Source organism: Pantherophis guttatus, chromosome 3, assembly GCF_059756535.1.
Source record: "Pantherophis guttatus breed Tessera chromosome 3, ASM5975653v1, whole genome shotgun sequence".
Classification (NCBI taxonomy): Eukaryota; Metazoa; Chordata; class Lepidosauria; order Squamata; family Colubridae; genus Pantherophis; species Pantherophis guttatus.
Window position 1 is genome coordinate 79,086,839 of NC_142065.1, and position 13,265 is coordinate 79,100,103.

At 38.2% G+C, this 13,265-nt stretch overlaps 1 protein-coding gene across 2 annotated transcripts in view; it reads left to right on the forward strand.

The window, feature by feature from the left end:
- The window catches only part of DNAI3 (dynein axonemal intermediate chain 3), a 48,496-nt gene extending 35,332 nt beyond the window's left edge, over window positions 1–13,164 (forward strand). For both annotated transcript variants that reach the window (XM_034437124.3, XM_034437125.3), the window contains 8 exons: window positions 438–525; window positions 1,809–1,945; window positions 3,642–3,705; window positions 5,746–5,876; window positions 6,574–6,778; window positions 9,427–9,518; window positions 10,407–10,529; window positions 12,724–13,164. In XM_034437124.3, the coding sequence (XP_034293015.1) occupies window positions 438–525; window positions 1,809–1,945; window positions 3,642–3,705; window positions 5,746–5,876; window positions 6,574–6,778; window positions 9,427–9,518; window positions 10,407–10,529; window positions 12,724–12,873 (990 nt within the window). In that variant the 3' untranslated portion in view covers window positions 12,874–13,164. The remainder of the gene's footprint in view (window positions 1–437; window positions 526–1,808; window positions 1,946–3,641; window positions 3,706–5,745; window positions 5,877–6,573; window positions 6,779–9,426; window positions 9,519–10,406; window positions 10,530–12,723) is intronic.
- The last annotated feature ends 101 nt before the right edge of the window (window positions 13,165–13,265 follow it).

Here is a 13,265-nt window from a genome sequence, read left to right on the forward strand (position 1 = left end):
TGAAATGTCTTTTTAAAAAATTTAACAGTACTGTAATATCTTTAAATGAAATGCACAAAAATCGCTTTATCTTAACAGGAAATAGCCAAACTTTATTAAAAGAAAAAATAATTAAACTGATACTGATCTTAGAAGATTTAATAGCATTAAATTCTTCTGAGTTTGTCCTTTCATATTGTTTTAAAATGTATTGTTAAAAATGGAAACACATCAAGCAGTCAGATGCTAATTATAACATCAATTAATAGTGTGTCTATGATTATTATGAATTAGGAACTATAAATTATCTTAGAATAATATTGGTTGGTTTGTATTGTATATTTGCAACCCAAACACTGTGTTTTTAAGAGGACTGTGTTAGCATAAATAGGTTTCTGGCATTGTTTTTCAATGAACATATCTGTTTTTTCCATTATGCTTTTTAAATCCTAAAACAGATCAATCTGCCCAAGGCAGATACAAGTGCTGAATATAGTCCAATAAGATTTAGCTTCAGAGAAGAGCACTATCACACCAAAATTCAAGGTAAACATTTTTTATGTTTTGGGGAAATATATCAACAATTAGCATAATTTAGAACTGTGTGGCAGAGTGAATAGCGAAAGAGAAAAATCTTACCCAAATGATCAGTATGGCTTCCTAATAGAGACATCTGCTACAACATGACAGAGGTACAAAAGAAGCAGAGGTTGTGTTGCATCGGTGCAATTCCACATTCATCATTTGACCCCTTGAGTCCCTCTGTGGATGCTTCCATTTCCTAATAAATAATCTGAGTAGTTTTTGTACATTTGTAAGGTGTGATGGATCGTGTACCTGTAGAAGGAGTTGGGGAAACTTTTGGCATCACAGAGCTTTCCCAGATAGAGGACCAGATTAAGAGACTGCACAGTCCTGAGTTGGATGGGGGAGTGGGGAATTGGTTCAGAGTAGCCATACCCTAGCATCTTTCAGGGTATAATTTAGTAAATTAAATGCTTTTTTTTTTTTACAACTAAAAAAAAAAGGTAAATTAAATGCTTATAGCTTGAGTTTGGCAAGATTCTGTCCACTAGGACTAAGCAAATAACAATAGCAATAGCACTTATACTTATATACCACTTCATAATGCTTTATAGCCCCCTCTAAGTGGTTTAGAGTCAGCATATTGCCCCCAACAATCAGGCTGCTCATTTTACCCACCTCATGGAAGGCTGAGTCAATCTTGAGCCTGGTGAGACTCGAACTGCCAAACTGCAGCTAGCTGTCAGCTGAAGTAGCCTGCAGTACTGCATTCTAACCACTGCGCCACCTCAGCTCTTTATAGGATTGAACTCGATTGGATCTTGATTATGAACTTTATTATCTACTAGATACAAATTGAGCTTGTATCTAGTAGATAATATTAAGTACAATTTATATTCCTAAAGTTTTATACCTAATGGTTAATTATTGTACCACACCCAGAATCATTAATTGTATGCTGCCCAGAGTCACACACTTCAGAGATAGGTAGCTGTCTAAATTTGATAAATAAATACAGTACATATTGCAAAAGTATTGTATAAGTTTTCTAAACTGAAGATTGTGAAGTTTCTTCATTTCTGTTCTCTGCCAGGCCAGGAACCTATGAGCTTCAGCTAGTAAGCCCTCAGTTTATGCAGAGCTATTTATATAGTTGAATTAGAAAGTCAATCAGTTTCCCATTCAACTATGTCATTTTAAAAACATCTCCCTTCCCCCTGTCATCTAACCTGCTTTGATGAATGAGAAAAATAATTCATTATGTAAGTTTTACTCACAATCATCTTATTCCAATTCTTTTGTAGACAAAACAGCCCTCCCAAGCAAGCAAAGCAAAGAGGCACCCATAGAAAAAATTCCATATGCGGAGATTCAGGGCACAATGATGAAACCTCTTAAGCTGCTGGAAAATATAAATACCAGCTTTTTTGTTGGAACTGAAGTAAGTTTTTCTTTGGGGTGCAAATTGATTGCTTATCTTCAGAAAGATGGGAGAACTGGAGAATGCTGGAGAGAATAGTTGTAAGCTGATCAATGAATTCCTATTACAAAGCAGCATCATTAGAAAAATGAGTTATTGTGAATCTATTTACACAGATCCATATATGGGTTTGATTACCATTGCTAGAATTCAGCACGGGGTTAGATTCTATTTGGCTGGGTTTTTCTATAAACGGAGGAATTGTGTTCAATAACACAGCTCAAAAAGTTACCCTGGATAAAAGTAATTGCTGCCATTATAATGCTATTGGAAAATCTAAGGCAGGTGTTGTTATTATTGAGCTTATAAAACAACTCCTGTTTAGAATATGTATTTTATTGAGAAAGCATCAACAAATACACAAATTAGCAAAGAAAGCAAGAAGACAAAATGATGGTACATTTTGACTTTTCTGGTTAGGCCTGTACAATTGGAAATTTGTGGAAATGGTTTTTATAAGTGGTCACTAAAGATCAGCTTGTAGTCACACTGGATCTCATATTTCACATGAAACACACTGGGGCAACGTTGTTTTAGATCAGCCAGATCCATTTCTTGTGAGTGGGCAGGGAATTCCCCACTTTGATCTGTCAAGACATATGTCTTTGTAGCAGGTATGGTTTCTCTCTCTCTTTCTGAAATACCTTTGCTGGCCTATCTGACATGTTCGCAAAGGAAACTTAATTTTAATCTACTTTAGTTAGACTATTGTAATTGGTTTACTATTAATTTAGTAGACTAGACTGGATAGTTGGAATTCCGTCAGTAGGTTCTCTGCATGAAAATAGAGACTAACCATGCTAATTATATCCATTGTGTGTAATTATAAGAAATGTAGTGCAAAACGTTTTGTGAGCATTCAAGTTTAAAAGCCTTTATTCTTGAGCATCAAATATGTTCATATTCTGTGAAATGATATAATTTTTGCTGTATGTGGAATCTATGTTTTCATTATCACAATGCAAAGAATTAATGAAGAAGAATGTTGTCTATTTTTTAAAAACATAAGACTAAGACAGTCCTCTCTTCTTTCAAAGTTACCCCTTCCGTGAAGTCTTTGACTAATTTCTGATTATAAATCTCACTGTATCAACCCCTGCATATCTTCTCCACAGAACACAATGTGATTGACCTCCATATGAACATGAAAAACATGATACAGTACTGTAAATATAACTAAAATAGGTTATGATCCTGTTAATTTTTTTCTCATGCTGCTTCCCATTTAAACAAACAATAGCAAAATTTACTATTCTAAAAATGTGATGTTTCAGAAATATAATGGAGCACATTAAATAGCTGGTGAGGATGTATCCAAGATAAAAAGAGCTTTTTATCAGATTTAAGAAAACTGAGCTTTCAGACAGCCCACAGAATAGATTAAAGGCTTTGTTATTTTGGCCATAAATACAAGTACCGGTATCTTGCCAAAAATTATTTTTAAAAAAGGGATTGTATTATAAAGCATATTTTTAAAGTATCAGTACTGAATCGGGGTAGTTTTCAGACTGCAAAGATCTAAATGTCAAGATAATGAAGAAAATACTTTCCATTTGCAAGAGTTTTGTAAACTTCAAAAGCGATCACATTCTGTAAACCCATATTTCATCTGAACTCCTGCTCCCCTTGCTAATTATGTTTTTGTGGCATTTTGCAGGACGGTGAAGTTCTTTATTCAGACTGGAAGATGGAAAGAGACGGTGACTCAGGAAGACTGCTTAGTATGTCTTAAATTTCTCAATATTTCTAAAACGGCTGTAGGACCCAGATAGTGAGTTTTTCAAAAAAATAAAAAACTAACTTGTAAAGCACAACATATATGTTGGATTTCTGTAAACACAGATCATCTTGTTGTTTTGAATTAGTATTTTAAAAAATGGTTGTCCGAATACACTAGTAATTGACTTAGGGCCTGGTTATTTGAGGAACAACTGGTCCCTGTGGTTTCTACCATCAGTTGATATTCAGTGAGATCAGTTGACTAGCCGCACTTTAAGGTCCCATGAATCAAGCTGTGTCAGCTAATGGGACCAGAAGCCAAACTTTCCTTATGGAATGATCTCTCCCCAGAGATTCTCATGGGTGCCCCCAATTCAATTTCTTTTTGAGTGGTGGAACTCTTCAAGATAGATATTGGGTTGTTTTTTTTTTTACTTCTCCCAACTGTCTGGACTAGTCCTGCAGTTTACTCAGCAAAGGTTTTTTTTTTTTTTAATAGTTGCCATTACGTTCTAGGGTTGAGAGAGAATGACTGGCCCAAGATCGCTCAGCAGGCTGTAAAACTGGAACTCATAATTGTCTGATTTCTAGACTGGTTCCTTAACCACTACACCAAACTGGGGCTCCCATTGACATTAAAGTTATTAAAGACCGGGATTTTCTCCCAAGCGATGAAAGTTGAAACCATGCTGGAGAAAGTGTGGGAGGAATGTTGGTCAAATATTTTCATACGAGTTGTTTATAAACGTTCTATCTCTTTTTGTACTTGTGAGTGTCCAGAACCATAGATAGATGATTGTAATGGAATATGGGAATGCTCTAAGGGAAAAGGGGCAAGAGGTGCTGTCTAAGTAACAATCAGACAAGAGAGGGAGGAACCCCCAGTGGCTTAACAGCCAGAGAATGAAACTCAGAAAAATCTATCCTAACGCATCAAGCAGTTAAAAGTGGCAGTGGGAAGTCTGTATTTTCAGACTGTTAATGCAGCCTTAGAATAAAATAGATTTAGCTCATCTTATTTTGTTCCTTCTCTGGTTTTACCCAGGTGGGTTCACAATGATAGATAAATGATAGGATAGATATAGATGGAATAGATAGATGATAGACAGATGATAGACAGATAGATGATAGAATAGATAGGCAGACAGATAGATGATAGAGGATGACAGAATAAAGTCAAAGGGTGATATAGAGAGATAGAAAGAAGAATCATTAAAATATTTCTTATAGCAGCTTCTCCCAGCCTGCTGTGTTTCAATTCACATGATCTCACAGGCAGCATAGATTTGAAAGTCAAATGGTCTAAGAGCACAAATTTGTGAAAGCTGACAATTAAACAGTTTTCAAATCACCATGGATCCCATGGAAGGAGCGAAAAACAGTAGAACAAAGAACATTCAGTATAGTATCTCTTTTTAAGACCACTGCATGAACAATGTCTTTTGTTACAATCTCAAGGAGTCTAGAGTAGAATGAATCGACAATCTATTTTTGCAATACTTAATCATCAATTAAAATAAGTGTAACAGTACTAGAGGCTAATTTGGATGAGAACTCCTCATCCTGATCTCTCTTGATGGGGAAATGACTTAATTATGGGGCTCATGGGGCTCTCTGAGCTTGGTTGTTTTCTTGCAGATGTTTCATTACCCAATTACCTAACATCGTCAGTACTAGCAGCATCACATGGTTGGATAATGAAACATCTGTAAGAAAACAACCAAGCTCAGAGAGCACCAAAGACCCCACGTTCAACCCTGAACTACAACTATTCCCTTCTATTGGTGCCTCAACTATGTTGAACATTTGACTACAGCCACATGAACTAGGAAGATGAATTGAGTGAACCAGAGTATAACACCACTGTTTAAAGGACTGGATTAGTAATAAGGAGATAAGGATTAACATTCCCCCTCGGCCCGGAGACTCATTGAGTAAATCTGGGCCAGCTTCTTAGCCCAACTCTGTGAGAAAAAACAGAAAAACAAAATTTTGTATTTGTGTATAATTTGTGTATTTGTGTATTTTTCCTCCTGCTTCAGGCCAGAAACCATCTAACATACACAGTACCCATGATGGACTTGTTCACACTGTGCAAAGATCACCATTTTTCAAAGATATCATTCTCACAATCGGAGGCTGGAATTTTGCAATATGGAAAGAAGGTGTTACGGTAAAGATTTCTGGAATCAGAAATCTCCAAAAAGATGTTGCAGATCAAAAATTTTAACAGAGGGCAACTCAGAGGTGCACAAACACGTTGCAGCCTCCTTTGAATTTAGGAGTAGCTCTGCACCTTAAAAACTTACTTAAACTTTTCACTATAGTACAATCCCTACAGAGGAGGTGGCAGAATTGCTGGTAATTAAATCCATTGAGATTTTTTTGCCAGGGCTTAATTTGAGTGTGTGTCAGTAGCGGGTTGCCCGGACCGGTTCCATAGAACTGGTAGTAAAACCAGCAGTAGGCTCCGCCCACCAACCCCAATGTCATCAAGAAGCTTCTGCACATGCAAAGCAAGCACAGGTACGCGGCCCCATTGCGAACCGGTAGTAAAGGTAAGTAGAACCCATCCCTGGTGTGTGTGTGTGTGTGTGTGTGTGTGTGTGGTGTGTTATGTAGAAGCAAGCAGCTTTGTGTCAATAGTGGTTTTGGGTGATTTTGACTTTCTTGCTAAATTATTTTTTAGAAACTTGCTGTCATAAAAATAAAGCAAAATTTATAGAATTTAAGGTGTTATAATCAGATGAGCAAAACTGTAGAAGGTATATGGAATTCTATCTGATTGTACAGTGTAAGCTTTTTGAGAGCTGTGGTGGCAAATAATTGAGAAAATATTAAAAAAAACATTTCTTTTGTTTTTAATTCAGGGTGGACCACTACTTAAGTCAAACTGTGCAGCAAAGAGATATACTGTTGGACATTGGTCTTTATCAAGACCAGGAGTTTTCTTTATTGGAAGAGAAGATGGAAATGTTGACATTTGGGACCTACTGGAGAAAACCCATGAAGCATCTCAGACCCAAAATATCAGCATTGCACATATTACTTGTATTAAGCCCTGGATCTATTCTTGTACGTCAGTACAGTTTGCTATAATTGTATTTCTCTACATAAACAATATAATTTTGCAATGGGTCTTTCTTTAGCAATTAGCAGCATGTGAATAAAGAGATGGTGCTATGTAGCAAGACAATATTGGGGGGTAAACAGAAACTATCAACCTATGCAAATTCTTAGTGTCAGGTTCACACTTAGATGATTATAAAGTGGATTGAGCTGCTAAAAAAAAGCAAGCAAGCAAGGAAGGAAGGTGGTAACTAATTTTGGCAAAATAACAACAATAATAGTAGTTGTAGAAAATAGAGAACAAGTCCAGATGTGAATCTTATAAATTAAACATAGAAAAAAGCTGTATATTACACACAAATGCATGTAAGTTAAGCTTGATAAGCTGATTGAACAGTGGTGCTTCAGAAATCACAGTTTTGCTAGCAGAAATGCTATCTTGAATCCTATGTAGAGGAGTGGGAGGTAATAGGCAGGAAAAAAAATGGAAAAATGAATTGATAAAGCTGAATTAACATTAGTTTTCACTCTATCTAAGTGACTTTTCATTTAAAAAACAGTTACAGTATAACTATGCTGTGGAATGAAAAAATATCACATGGTCACAGACTAATTTATGTCATATTAAACCATAAGACTTAATAGCAAATATGTCCTTGCCCAGTATTCCTCAATCCTGGCAACTTCAATTCCCATCTCCAAATTCCATAACTAAATCTATAAATCTATAGATGTTGGTGCCATTTGACTGGAACAAAAACTAAAGACTAAAATATGGCTTTATAAGATAGGACATTTGACTAGACAGAACGTAAACAGAGATATGATGAGACTCATTACATTTGTTAATCGTTCATCCTTCTGGCTTAGTATTTTTATTTGTTTATTTTTATCCTGCCTTTTATCATTTTTACAAATATTTCAAGGCGGCGAACATATACCACTCACCTTACTCCTTCTGTAGACCAAACTGGCTCTCATGTTAGGCATACAGGTAGTCCTCGAATTACGATCATTTGCTCAATGAGGTTTGAGATTATGGTGGTGCTGAATGAATGTCACTTAGGCTTGGTCCCTGAAGTCATGACCACTGCAGCACCCCCATGGTTACATGATCAAAATTTGGGCTGTTGGTGGCCCCACCCCCGGCACTTAAATCCACAGGGGCACTTCAACTTCCTCCACCTGCCTATGTCCCTGCTCCATCTCTGCCTTTTTGACCCCCCTCTGCCCTGCACTCCACCTTCCCCAGCTGACCTTTGCACTCTTCTTGTTCCTGCTGCTAACCCAGGATACCCAGCTTGGTCTTCTGTGGGGCAGCTGCTGGCCAGGCAAGGTTCTTCTTTCAAGGTGGCATGCAGCAGTTTCCTTACAAGACCTAAGGAAGGACGCCTTGTGCTGCCTTGCAAAGGGCCAAGCTGGGCATACTTCATCAGCACCGGAAACAAGAAGATGGTAAAATCATACAATTGTAGAGCTGGAAGGGAACTTGGAGGTAAAAGACCTCCAACCCTTTGCCCAAGTCAGCAGTCCTTATACCATCTTGGACAAATGGTAGTCCAACTTTTTCTTGAAAACCTCCAGTTATGGAGCATTCACAACTCCAGCAAGCAAACTGTCCCACTGATTAATCATTCTCCCAGTTAGAACAATTCCTCTTTATTTCCAGGTTGAATCTCCCTTTGAGGACAAACCCTGTTAGATAGTGGGGTGGGGATATATGAGGCAGCATAGGCCTTGGAGTGTGGGGTGGCAAGGGAGCTGTGACTGGAAATTCACCCTTTGCTGCTGGTCTCGGTAGGGCTTGGGGTGACTGGGGCTTTGTGCCATAGTACCTGGTGGGCTGGGGCAGCTGCCATTTTGTATACAACCCCAGAGCCTCCCAGAGCCACCTTTCAGGGAAGATGGGCGGCATAAAATTTTAATTAATGAAATAAATAATAATATGGCAAGCAGCCCTAGAGCCATGCATTTTTGTGCTGGTTGTTGCCTCACAAGGAAGGGTGCAAGACAGAGTTGGGAGGGTACCAGGGTTGCCATGGCTAAGTGATGCAGCTGCAGGACTTCCAGCTTTTATGACTGCATCACTCAGCAATGGAAATTCCAGTCCCAATTGCTCTCTACAGGACTAACTGTAATTCATTCTGTGAGTTAGCCTCTGCCACTTTCCAGCAATTGAAACCTAAGTTTCTGGCCAAACCATTATATATGCTATAATCATGATAAAATATTTGCTCTCAGTTAAAGGCTCTATAGCACTGTTTCTTAACCTTGAGAACTTTTAAAATGGGTGGACTTCAACTCTTGGGAGTCCAGTCATCTTAAAGTTCCCAAGTTCCCAAGTTTGAGAAACATTACTACAGTAGAGAGCATAAATCAGATTTACTTATCATTAGAATTCTGTGTAAGAATTTTAACGATGAGCAAAAATCTGCAAACTCTATTCCAAAGTCATGAACCAATATATTTTAGCAGGTTATATCAATCTAACAGGTTTTAGTACCATTTGCTTCGGGAACAAGTGGAAGGATGTATTCTGGAAATGAGCGTTTTCACACCTATTCACCAACATCAGTAATGAAAGCAAATACTCTTCCAATGGTTAGAAGTTGTATGTTTTCACTTGCAATAATATTTTCTGTCTTCTCCTACAGCAAAGCAACACTTCCTAGCAGTTGCTGATGATTTTGGCACCTTGCATATTTTAGAAATTTCATGGTCATTAATTCACCCTTCCAGCAATGAGGTTTGTAACTCATTTCATAAATTTTTGTGGGTGGCTATTGAAAGTTGCAGAATAGAGTAGCGTGGGGCAACTTGTGGCACCTAGCAAACCCTGCCATTTAGCAAACAAAACTGAGATGTAGGCCACATTAGGCAAGAAACATCCGATTCAAGAAAGGCAATAGGATAGTGCAAATGCAGCTTTGCGTCCCCCATCAGCGAATCTGCTATCCCACAGATCAATTCATAAGGTCAGAAAAGATGAAGAATTTCATTACATATAAACCATAGTATCAGTTATACAGGAAAAAAGTGCCTGAATAGCATTTGGGAGAGGTTCAAATAATCAGTAAAATGATCACATTTACAGCTACTGGATTTTATTTTATTTTTTATTTATACCCCACCTTTATTATTTTTATAAATAACTCAAGGTAGCAAATTACCCAATAATTTTTCCTCCTCCCATTTTCTCCAAAACAACTCTGTGTGGTGGGCTGGGCTGAGAGATGGTGATTGGGCCAAAGTCACCCCATCGTCTTCCGTACCTAAGGCAGGACCAGAATGTACCATGTCCCGTTTTCTATCCTGGTGAACGATTACACTTCTTGGATTTAGCAAATGGTGCTCTCCAGATACTCTGGATTTTAGCATCCATTAACAAGTTTACTGGCAAGATATTTGCTGAAAGCATCTGGATGGCACTGGTTAGGATAGGCCTATTCTCCAAGCCTAACAAAAATATTCATTTCTTTTTATTTCTCGCATTTATATCCCACTCTTCCACTGTGAAATGCAGGCTAGATAGTATTCAGGTTTCTTCGGTTCTTGTAGTTGTATAAAGCTAAACATGTTTTTATGAATGGACAAACCATGCTCATTATAATTAAACATACATTGGAAATGTCAGCGTTCCAGTGTTCTTCATTACTTTGAGCGAGAAGTCAAACATCTGGAGTATTTTGAACAGCGGCAGGAATTCAGAGATCAAGAAAGGGTGGCACTTGAGTATGAAAAGCTGATGAAGAGAACGGTAAGATCGTTAGAGACTGAAAAGCTAAGATAAGGCTGGTATGAATATTATTTAATTTACAAACCTCTTGGGCAAGTGAACTACGAAAAAGTAGATTAAAATAAGTGGGTTTATGGTGTAGGGGATGGTGGCCAATTGAATATCCTTAGGAACAAAGAATATTTTCATTGCGCCTAATCCTTTATTAATCATTATTTTTACAAGGTTTTCTATCCTCTGCAGCCAAAAACATTCTCAGATAATGTTACAAACCAATACAAACAGTGGTGGGTTTCAAAATTTTTTACTACCGGTTCTGTGGGTATGCCTTGGTAGACGTGGCATGGCTTGGTGGGCGTGGCATGGGAAAGATACTGTAAAATCTCCATTCCCACCCCACTCCAGGGGAAGGATATTGTAAAATCTCCATTCCCTCCCCAATCCAGGGGAAAGTTACTGCAAAATCCCTGTTTCCTCCGGATCAGCTGGGACTCAGGAGGCAGAGAATAGATGGGGAGGGGCCAGTCAGAATTTTTACTACTGGTTCTCCGAACTATTCAAAATTTCTGCTACCGGTTCTCCAGAACTGGTCAGAACCTGCTGAAACCCACCTCTGAATACAAACCAATACAAACTTAAACATTTCTTACTCTTAGACTTGCAATCTGTGGAAAGCGATTATGAGGAAAGGGAGGGAAAAATAAAATGCAAGTTTTTACTTTATTTTAACTTTCTTCAGCAACAGGAAGTTTTCTATTTTTTTTTTTAAATAGCTACAATACTATATCTTAGTAAATCCAAAACCAAATGGTGGTTTGGGCTAATTGCAGTTAAGCCAGGGATGAAATGCTCCCGGTTTGGACTGGATCGCCCGATCTGGTAGCGATGGCGGCGGGTGGTTCGGAGAACCGATAGCAAAAATCTCTGCACCCTCCCCCATGCCCAGCTGAGCCGCATGATCATCAGAGGCTTTTTTGTTTTTACTTTTAAAAGCATTTTTTCTACAACCTCTTCCAATGAAAAAATGCTTTTAAAAGTAAAAAAAAAAAGCCTCTGATGATCGCGGCTCAGCTGAGATCATCAGAGGCTTTTCAAAGCATTTTTTTCTGCAACCTCTTGGCTGAAGAGGTGGTAAAAAAAATGCTTTGAAAAGTCTCTGACGATCCCAGCTGAGTTTCCTGATGGTAGAGAGGCATTTTTTAAAGAGCCCCTCTGACGATTCCAGCTGAGTTCCTGATCGGCAGAGAGGCTTTTCAAAGCATTAGAAAAAATGCTTTGAAAAGTTAAAAAAAAAAAGTTGGCCACGCCCACCTAGTCACATTACACCCCCCCCCCAAGCCACACCCACAGAACCGGTAGTAACAGATTTTACATTTCACCCCTGAGTTACGCCATACTTCATTTTGAATTCCTGGAAGCAGAAAAGCCAAAAATGGTATTGAGTCTCTAGTCTGCTTTCTTTTCTTATTTTGCCCCTATAATGGTCTCTATCACATTGTACAGGTAGTCCTTGACTTACAACCACAATCGGGACCACAATTTTCCTTGCTGAGCAAGGGGATAATTAAGTGAATTGTGCCTGATATTACAGCCTTTTTTGCCAGCTGTTAAGAGAATCACTGCGGTTGTGAAGTGAATAACTTTGCTTGTCAGAAGTCAGCTGGGAAGGTCACAAATGGTGATGAATGACCCTGGGATGTTGCAACTGGCATAAATACATGCCAGTTGCCAAGTGCCTGAATTTTGATCATGTGACTGTGGGGATGCTGCAATAGTTGTAAGTATGAGGACCAGTTGTAAGTCACTTTTTTCAGTGCAGTTGCAACTGGTTGTAAGTCGAGGGCTACCTGCACAATGACCTCCAGACAAACTGGAACTGTTACCGGTATGATCTCAAGATGCCTATCCCATAACCATGCTGCTTAGGAATTCTGGAAGTTGTATTCCCAACACTTCTGAGAACCTCAAGCTGAGAAGGCTGTTTTAAAATATTATTATTTATTATAGCCACCCAGTCCCATAGGACTCCTCTTGACTACTAAGTTACTTTAAAAATAACATTTAGCATATGATATTGCTGGCTATTTTGAAAGTAGATATCGTCTCAGGAATATAAAGATGGAATCTGGTGAAACTCGGGAAAAATGCCTGTTTGTAGGGTAACTTATCATTCCTTCCCCCCCCCTCCTCCTTCATTCTTCTCTTCTCTTTGCAGAAAGTGGTTGGTGGTCAGCGATCAAGAGAGTTAATGGAAGAACAGACCAATCAAAATTATGTAGAATTTTTGGATTTGGAGAAAGCCATATTGGTTCGACTTGGATTAATCAAGGGACCAGATAAATTTAGCCCCTCAAGAAACATGTAGTTTTAGCACTACTTAACGATAATGAGCAACTTCAGAATAGCTGTGACTCCCAACATATATAATTTATACTGTAAGTCCTTCCATGAAACAGACACCCAGCTATTTTTAATTCACTGCTAATTGTGCCTTCGTCAGTGAGAATGGGCAAAGATAGCAGATGAACATGTATATGCTGTTCTTCCCTATCCCTATATTATGTATAATAAAGGCAATATTAATTAAGCAATATTTATTGTTAATTTGCTGTAGTGTCATAATGCAGATTTAATAAACGCCTGTTTATTTGTAAAATATGGCATTGTGGAAGCTGTGGTGTTAAAAGAAAACAAAAGATAAAGCCAACTCCAAGAGTGCCCCAAAGGTGTTTTTTCAAGTGGCAACTGGCTCCGAGC